At 40.4% G+C, this 10,036-nt stretch overlaps 1 protein-coding gene across 1 annotated transcript in view; it reads left to right on the forward strand.

Moving 5' to 3' along the window:
• Positions 1 to 9,351, forward strand: part of pomgnt2 (protein O-linked mannose N-acetylglucosaminyltransferase 2 (beta 1,4-)) — a 31,679-nt gene extending 22,328 nt beyond the window's left edge. The window contains exon 2 of the mRNA XM_084725885.1: positions 4,336 to 9,351. Within this exon, the coding sequence (XP_084582011.1) occupies positions 4,427 to 6,229 (1,803 nt within the window). The 5' untranslated portion in view covers positions 4,336 to 4,426 and the 3' untranslated portion in view covers positions 6,230 to 9,351. The remainder of the gene's footprint in view (positions 1 to 4,335) is intronic.
• Positions 9,352 to 10,036: the final 685 nt, after the last annotated feature.

Raw genomic sequence — 10,036 nt, forward strand, 5'->3', positions numbered from 1 at the left:
AGCTGTTTACTGAGGTCATAAATTAAGTGAGAAGTAGGGTAATTTTGCCATAAGAGTACATTCAATTGGACTTTTCTTTTTTTTTTTTGCAACCAGTGGAGTTGCCCTAACCCTTTAGCACTTCAGGTTAGCACTAGCACAAACAGGAACACTGACACAGGGATTTTAAAAATGTAAGTAATAATCACATTTTAAAAATAAATTTCCTCTATATGTAGGATGTATCATTTTAAATGTAAAATAGTAAAAGATAGAGAGTACAGTGTACACCTTTAGAGATGAACTATTTAGACATTCTTTGTCCCCCAGTTTTTAGAGGAAGACATCCACTGACATGTACAGTATTGTAATACTGTGCAATAACAGGCTAATGCCTTATTCATAGCAGACATTTTGACTTGTCATAGTAGGAAAAGCACAGGTGTTTCTGATAACACTAACAGTGGCTGGGTTACCAGTAAGCCGTGACAGTGATCCAGCATGAACAATACCAGGACCCATCATACATTTTATTGTTTAGGCGTGTTCTTTTCTTACTGTGACATATCAAAATCAATTCCAGGACAAAGGCCTATATGAAGACATATTAAAAACCCTTTCACCTCCTCAACTATGTTTATGCCTGAAACCTGACAGCCTGACCCTAAGCATTAAAGATTGATGGGAGACTCTTCCTGTTTCACTGGACTTGGGGGAGCATGTTTGACTCACCCATAGCTGCAGTATTAGACTATTATATTAATATGGCAAAAATCAACATCTGATCAGATAACTGTTGCTCCTCTGGCATCTCTCCTCAGCTGTTTTGCATTAATGAGTGAGCACTGATGAGCCTCCACTTCAAACCAAAAGATTACCTCAACAATTAGCCATGGGAAAATGTTTGTCAGCTGCAGCTTTTCTTAAGGCCTTGTTCAGACTTCCAGACCAAATCTTGCTTTTGAATATCCAGATTGTATCCAAATTGATTTGAAACAGTTGGGAATGTGTGTATTTACTGCCTACATTTTAACCACAGCAACCCATGCAGATAGGTTGGCTTATATCTGGACACACAAATCCAATCTGATCTCTTGTAAAAAAAACCAAAATGGTGTTGACTGTCTTAAAGATCTGGTTTGAGAAATAAATCTGGTTTCCCTGCACTCTGAACGAAGCCTATGTTGCATTCTCCTTGAACACAAGACTTGGTCTTAGGCTTCATCATCTGTTGTTTCTTTGTGAGGCTTATTCAACAAAAAAATGGCCATATCACTTTGCTCCATGCCCCTAAACCCCGGCTAAGATATGAGCATTGGCGTCATTATTTGAGAGAGAAAAATATCAAGCAATTTTCTATTTTAAAGCCTTACATGTAAGTAACTGAGGTATGCTATTGTTATGTTCCTTCTTTTGCCAATTTGGACATCATCCTGAAATGACCAGTGTGTAGGATTTAGTAATATCCAGCATATCCTTTCAGACCTTCTCACAGCAGAGTGAACAGGTGAGGGAGGAGAGGAGGACAGACTGATCACTAATCAATCACTGATACCGTCGTCCTCTCGGACTGATTAAAAAATAGAAATGACAAAATTGGTGACAAAGCAAACCTGGGTGTCCACACAAATAAAGTCTTTGTGTAAAACACTGCAGAGTGTAACATCATGCTGTTTACAGACAGTCTGCTGTCTGTAGTTTGACAGAGAGACAGAGAGGGTCGTGTCTAAAAGGGAACCCTAGACCCGCGAAAGATCGCGCGAGTTTGATTATTTTAGTAGAAATGACGAACACAAATCTCGCGAGAGTTGTGCAAATAAAGCGTTACCTTCTAGACACGACTGAAAAAGGTGCACAGCTCCAAAAATAGAAAATCATGTCGTGGTGTTGATGTTTTTAATGTAGCGGGCCTCCATAAATAAAACACTATTCACTGATCCACAGAGAGTCGCTGAAACACTGATCACTGACCTGCTGTGATGGAAAAAATACTCAGATTCTTTATTTAGGTATTTTTACATCGTGGTATTAGTGTTTTTACTTAATTACAATTTAAAAATTGTGCATGTTATTGTTTCCTTTTTTGAAAAATCAACATTTTTATTGCTGTTGTTGTACTTTAATGGTATTCTTATCGCTATTTTTTTATTACTAAATACAGACGTGCAAACTCATAAGAGGAGAAAAAGATGACATGTTGGTAAACCAGTCCTCTGTCCTCTGTCCTCTGGGGGTCTGGGAGCGTCTGTCCTGCTCAGAAGAAAAATGTTGTGATTTTAACATGTGAACATTCTGGTGACTGTTTCAGTTAAAAGAGTTAGTTCACTCTTCTGTTTGTGGTTTCTGCAGACATGACTACCTTTACTTTTACCTTTGTGCTAAAATAAAGTAAATACAGTAAAAGTAAATCTACATTAAAAGTAAAGTTACTTTGCTGAGTATTTTTACTTTAGCAATTTATAGTTGTTCATTTAATAGACCTGTCTTATCTTTTCTTTTGTATATTACCATTGTTCTTAAATAAAGCCAAGTAATGTAATAGAAAAAAATGCAGAACAATATTTCTCATTTGATTACTCGATTAATTGGCAGAATAATCGGTAGATTATACTTAAATTTTACTAGTTCGGCCCACTCGAGAAAGTTAGACATTATGATGTTCCGGACCTTTGCTTTAGGAAATTTTCTCTAACTGGACCTCTTTGAATTTTAATTGAATACCCCTGGTGTAGGAGAACCTACGGTGGCTATGAAACAAATGCATTTTTTCTATGACTAGTCTTCCCTACAATACATTATGCACCTCACACAAATATTATGCATCTCTAAGGTTGATTAAACACTTAAAATCTCTATCATGGCCATTTCTATATTTTAAGCATGCATAGTTGCCACTGTTATTAAATTAGATGCACAATAATTACAGACTTCTGGGCCTCTAATCCCACAGTCAGTGACAGCTACTTAAACACAAAGTCACATTTAACATGCAAAGAGCTGGACTTAAAAATGTCACAAATAATATTTTTGTTTCGAACTTAAAGTCGATAATATGTGTAGTCTATATTTCAGTGTTTAGCAGTAAGACCTACTCTCCTTTAATGCATTTTGTGTCTGTGTCAGTCTGGAGCAGCTGAACATAGCTGCATCTTGAGCCGCCCATTTTATGCCTCCGTGTATTCACAGAGTTTGATCACAAAGAGTGACCCTGTTGCCAGTGACATATTGTACTTGCAGCAGGGATGTCAAAAATAGCCCAGGGTCTCCTCTCAGCTCCTGCAGAATAGAGACAGCAGACGGAAGAAAAGAGGAGGAGCGGAAAGAGAAAGAGAGCGCGACAACTAAGGAACAAAAAAGATTAAGTACAAATCGAATAGAATGAAACAGTGTACAAGATAAAGGGGAGCAGTAATAGAAATATAGTGAGTTATGGATTATTACTGACCCAAGAGGGAGTCAGACAGAAAGAAGAAATACATTTATCCACGTTTCTGGTCTAGGCTGGTGTCAGAGTGTCTACTTGTATGAATTTTTGCAGTGTGAGTGTGTTCACCTAGACTCATGTCTTGGTTTAGTTTGACCTGATTTAATTTACTTTCTGCCAGAAGGCCAGTTTCAGGGATGGAAAGAGTGGCTCCCCAAATCCCATTTTGTCACATACTGCATGTCATACCAAATCACAGACTTGAGATCATCCCTCTCCCTCATCTCAGCTGTGTGTAGGTGTGTGTTGATATGTGCATGCACCCCAAGCACTAGCAAAAGTGAGCAGTAAAATGTCAAGTAATGAATTCATGTGAAACCTTTTGTTGTAAGGTAGTGAGTTTTGCCCTCAGATGGGTATTTAGCATGCTAGTTGCCTCGTGTTTGCAGGCAGCTGCTGGCCGTTTACCGTTGGTTTGATTTAGAGTCTCTCAATGACTCACTTGTTCTCTCAATATGCAGATGAGTCGAGTTGAGAGCAATACTCTTGTTCTTTTCTCTGTGCCTCCTCACAGTGTAATTTGTCTTGACATATCCAGGGAGGGTGACGGGGGATGTAAGGTTAGGAAAATGTCTCATTTGTTCGCCAAGGTAAACATCCACATTTCCCAAAGGTGAGAGCTAAAACCTGCTCTGATGAATCACTGGATTGTATTGCTTACATAAAGAGCACTGCAGCATTATAGACTTGACTATTGATTTGTTAATTATATCAGTGCTCTGTTGTGTCTGCTGCAGTGGTAATCAGGTCTTCAGACTTTTTGTTGTGTTTTCAGATTGGCTTTATGATTAAACTCATGTCTTTTCTTCTTTTCCCTTGTGGTCAACCCCTTGCTTGCCCCCTCTTTTGTCTCCCCTTCTCTCTTTCCTAAGTCATTGCCTGGCGGCGGATGTCTCGTTGCCTGCCTCTAAGGTTGGAGGCCAGTTGGAGTCGGGAGGAGGGTTCTCAGCAGCAGCAGCAGTGATGCGGGCTTCAGTGGCAGGCTGCAGGATGAGCGTGGGTGCGCTCCTCAACGGGCTGCTAGTCTCCGTAGTTGCAGCTCTGCTTTGGAAGTATTCCAAGCTGAGCGAGCATGCTGCCTTACTGGAGGAGGAGCTGCACATGACTCGGCAATCCCAGGAGCTCTCGCAGGCCCGTATCGACTACCATGTTGCCCTGCAGGCTCTTCAGGAACACGGCACACGCATGGTCTGCACAGGCAAGATGCACACCGACCGCATCTGCCGCTTTGATTACCTATGTTACTGCTCCGAGGCAGAGGAGTTTGTGTTTTTCCACTCCAATTCCTCTGTCATGTTGCCTAGCTTGGGGTCGAGGCGCTTCCAGCCTGCCCTACTGGACTTGTCCTCAGTGGAGGATCACAACACCCAGTACTTCAACTTTCTAGAACTCCCAGCTGCTACTTTAAAGTTTATGCCCAAACCGGTGTTTGTACCAGATGTGACACTGATTCTAAACCGGTTTAACCCAGACAACTTGATGCATGTGTTCCATGATGACCTGCTCCCAGCCTACTATACCATGAAACAGTATTCAGACCTAGATGATGAGGCTCGTTTGGTTTTTATGGAGGGCTGGGGCGAAGGCCCACACTTTGACCTTTACCGACTTCTCAGCAGCAAGCAGCCACTGCTTAAAGAACAGCTGAGGAACTTTGGTAAGCTCATGTGTTTTACAAAATCTTACGTTGGCTTGTCCAAGATGACCACCTGGTACCAGTACGGCTTCGTCCAGCCACAGGGGCCCAAAGCCAACATGTTGGTCTCAGGAAACGAGATCCGGCAGTTTGCCAGGGCACTGATGGAGAAAATGAACATCACAAGCGTGGAGGAGGTGGATGGAGGGAGTGCTGAAGATGAGAAGGAGAAAGAGAAGAAAGATGAGTACATTGTTGTGTTCAGTCGTTCAACAACAAGGCTGATACTGAATGAAGCGGAGCTGATCATGGCGCTGGCCCAGGAGTTCCAGATGAGAGTGGTCACAGTGTCCCTGGAGGAACAGTCTTTCCCTAGTATTGTCCAGGTGATTAGCGGTGCTACCATGTTAGTCAGCATGCATGGAGCTCAGCTCATCACCTCACTTTTCCTCCCCAGAGGAGCTGCTGTAGTGGAGCTGTTCCCCTTCGCTGTGAACCCAGAACAGTACACCCCGTATAAAACCCTCGCCTCCCTTCCAGGCATGGACCTTCACTATGTCTCGTGGAGGAACACAAAGGAGGAGAACACGATCACCCACCCAGACAGATCCTGGGAACAAGGGGGCATTGCTCACCTGGAGAAGGAGGAGCAAGACCGAATTCTGGCAAGCAAAGATGTCCCCAGGCACCTGTGTTGCCGCAACCCAGAATGGCTCTTCCGGATTTACCAGGACACTTTGGTGGACATCCCTTCCTTCCTGGAAGTCCTCAAAGAGGGCATGAAGACAAAGCCCAGCTTGAGGAAGTCAAAGCCAGCCAGCACAGTCCACCCAGGCCGGGTCAGAGAACCTCAGTGTCAGACCTCAGTACAAACCAGTAATGAGGCTAAACTCACAGTCTCCTGGCAGATCCCATGGAATCTGAAATACCTGAAGGTCAGGGAGGTGAAGTACGAGGTGTGGATCCAGGAGCAGGGAGAGAACACCTACATGCCTTATATCCTTCCCCAGCAGAACTACACTTTTTCAGAAAACATTAAGCCCTTCACCACCTACCTGGTGTGGGTCAGGTGTATCTTCAATAAGAACCTCCTAGGCCCCTTTGCAGATGTTCTTATGTGCCGGACTTAGTCCAGTCACCTTGCCAGTTAGTTGCTGTGCAGTTTTACACAGAAATTGAGTCATGCTTGTTCCAGACAATCAAATTGGAAAAGTGGACTGTTTGATTACAGTCAGAAGTATAATGTGGCATATCTCTACAATCCTAGAACAGGCTGTTGAACTCTTGCACAGTGATGTTTCTTTGCGCAGCACAGAGCATATGGACTTCAGGATCAACTGGATGAACTGCAAAGGACTTGAACTACAGGGTCAGAACTCAACGGCAAAAGCCGTAAATGAATGGGAAGTATGTTTCCTGTACCTAATTAAAGAAAGTGCTAAACCATGACTCAACTGAAAATACCAGAATTCAAATCAGCAGATTTATTTATGTGCAAAATAATATATAACATGTTTTTTAGTATTAGTCAAAACACTGGTTCTTTACCTTTTACAGTATGCAATATAGCTTTTCTGTGGAGAGCAAGAGAGATTTTAGAATAGCAGGATTTTTTTTGTTTTTTGACTGTCCAATGTCTACTGTGTGTGTGATACCTGTGTGGCTTACTTTACCTACCAGTTGTTTAATTACACATACTGTTATTTGCAGAACCTAGCCAAAACCAAAGCAACTTTTTCCACAGTCTCAGCCAATCATCCTTCATGCCATAATACTTTCTCATGTTATAGATCTCTCATACTTTTAATGTTCGCTAAGAACTATACAGTTTTAAAGGACCAGTTTGTTGGATTTAGTGGCATCTAGTGGCGAGGCTGTAGTTACAACCAACTGAATACTGTTTCTCTCACACTCCCCTTCCAAGAATTTTAGAGAAACTGGCTGCAAAACTTTTGCAAAAGGCCCTATCTAGAGCCAGTGTTTAGTTTTTTCCATTCTGGGCTATTGTAGAGACATGTCTGTTCAACACAATGGCCTCTGTGGAAGAGGACCCGGTCCCTCTGCAGATGTAAACAGCTCATTCTAAGTTAGGGGTTCTCAAAGTTTTGACAACTGAGTGCCAATTTAGGAAGCCAGCATAGGATTTGTTATCCGACTAATAGCATTTAACATAAAATTCCTTGAGCACTGACTGCATCTGATGTCCGATGAAGTAAGAGTTGATCCATTTTTCCTCAAACCTCCATTTCTTCTCAACCATAGATTGTTTTTTTTTTCCTGTGGTGGCTTGTCCATCTTACTTTCAAATTAAATTGCGAAGTTGTCAACCAAAATTGCTAACTTTAGCCAGCAGCACTAGCACTGATAAAAGAATGTAATATCTGTGACACTTGTGAGGTGCCACTTATTTACATACAACTAGGGTGACCAGACATCCTGAGTAATTCAGGACATTCCGGAATTACGAGGAGTCATCCCAAATCCCAAATCTTGTCCTGTTTGTCCAGAAAATTGCTATAGTAACAGATAATATGAACAAGCTAAAATGAAAGCTGAAGGCAAAAATGGTGGACACCTGACTCATTGACAAAGTAAAACACAAAGTTTTGTTTCGTTTTCCAAGTGACAGATAATTGACTTGGTGAACAAAAATAATTAATTTTAGTTTTGAGTAATGACTTTAATGTATTTTAATGTTCATGGACACTGAATGTAATGCACTGGTGACCATGTGACCATTCCCACCCCTGTCGCAAAATTTACTCATTGTCATCTGCAACCAGTAGCTTTCTATATAAGTTATTCCCAACCTGACAGGGCAAAGTTTGATGTAGTAAAATAGTAGTAGGCGGTTAAAATGGAATGCTTAAAATATAATGCACATTCTGGGGTCACACAACATGTTTCTATTGCCCCGCAGGCCGCACTTTGAAAACCCCTGCGAGGTAATGAAAACACAAAAATTCTAAGATACTCATATTCAACTCCTGCCATATTCAGTAAATCTCTGTAAAAATCCTACACACTAGACCTTTAATCACTGTCTCTAAGGACATTGTGAAGGATTCACGTAAAAGAAGTGACATTCATGAGGACTCTTGCTTGACAATGTTTTTGACCCTGAAAGCAAAGGCGTGTAATTTCAGATCACTTCATGGAGCATTTTGTGATGAAAGACACTGTTCTTTAACAGCGCTATCTTGTTCCCTAGCGTGTCATAAATATGACAACACACAAGTGTTTATTTCCAGTACCCAGCCACAAATAATTTACATCCGTTTTACTGCATAAATAAATGATTTTTCTCTAATTGGCACTAATTACAACTGTAATAATTATAATTTTCCGTGGAGAGTGAATCTATTACACCAGGCTATAATTAGTGTAAAGCAGTTTCTCTCCCACAAGCATCGGCATGCTGCTGGACAGTTGGATTTTACTGCCTTGTGTAAAAGCATTTTCATTATAAGATAACAAGGTATGTTGCAGCGTAGGATTGCACTGCCTTGTGTAATTAAAATTCCCAGCTATGTGTCTTTTTACTCTCCTCAGAGGCTTTCTAGCTGATAAGAAGAAATCTAACATTGGATTTTACAGCCAAAGCAGGCTATTGAAGTTGTTTTGTGTCTTTTGCTAATGAAATGCTGCTTGTTGGTAGCTGTCTGCGAAGATGTATTTCTTTTTTAGACACTTGAATTGGAGACATTAGATAAGAATATGGTATTAGACATGTAGCAAGAGATGGTTTATGGAATGGCACAAGTTAAATAAAACACTGCCACCAACATATTGTTAAGATAATGTCATGTACTTTTTCCAGGACTTTATATTTAAGACCAGTCCTCAAAACATTACAAGGAGGGTAATGAAATTTTTAGACTACTGGCTGCTATCAAGCTCCTTTTTCTTTACCTGAGACCTTACATTTGCCATAATATTACTTCTTTCAGTTTTTCACTTCACTGATACCTTTTTTCCCAAAGTTCTGAGATGCAGTTCTGTTTGTTGATGCACGTTTTAAGAGATTATTTGAAGCCATCATTGCGTGTGCAGGATGTGACAGTTTAGATATGTATGTGTTTGTATTGTTGGTTAGATTTCTGTGTGCCCCTGCCCCACCTCAGTGGAGACATCATACTGTATGTGCTGAGTGAAATGAGAGTGTACATGTCTCTGTTTTCTACATTAGCAAAAAGTTGGAGTTTTGTTTTCAGTAACTGTGATTGAATAAAGAAGCTTATTTCTTACAGAATCTATTTTGTTTTGCTTTTTTTTAATCGGTAATAAAACAACAGCATCGCTTATTCCAGTGTCACATATAAAGTGTCTGAGCAGTAAGATAAAAAAGAAGCACACAAATAAATAAGCTTTTCTCAATACCTTTATCTTTGCACCAAATGTTTCTGTTGAAAGAAAGAACATTTTTGTACCATTATGTTACGGTAGAGCTTTTCTAAAATCCAATTAAATAGTGCACTTTGCATCTTCTTGCTAAGAAAGGTTGGATTCATATGGATAGAGTCTTTAGACCAGCACAAGTAATGTTTACAAGTATAGTTTTTTGAATTGTATGACTAAGTTTAAGGAATAGTTTGACATTTTGGATTAAATACACCTGTTTGCTTTCTTGCAGACAAATGAGATGATTTATGTTGCTCATGTCTGTCCAGTAAATATGAATCTACTGACAGAGCTGGTTAATCTAGCTTTGCATGAAAACTGGATACGAGGCTAAATAGCTATCCTGGTACTAAACCATGTTAAGATAAACGCCCCTTCCAGCACCTCTAAGGCTGTTTTCACACCTGAAAATCTGAACCAAAGTTCATGTTTTTGTTATATTGCATACATTTGATCCCTTAGTTTTTTTGGTTTCATGTTGAAATACCTTTTCTGCTGTCGTCATCATCTACATCAGTGTTTCCCAAACTTTTTTT

Source organism: Lutjanus erythropterus, chromosome 9 (genome assembly GCF_056507025.1).
Source record: "Lutjanus erythropterus isolate fLutEry1 chromosome 9, fLutEry1.hap2, whole genome shotgun sequence".
Classification (NCBI taxonomy): Eukaryota; Metazoa; Chordata; class Actinopteri; order Lutjaniformes; family Lutjanidae; genus Lutjanus; species Lutjanus erythropterus.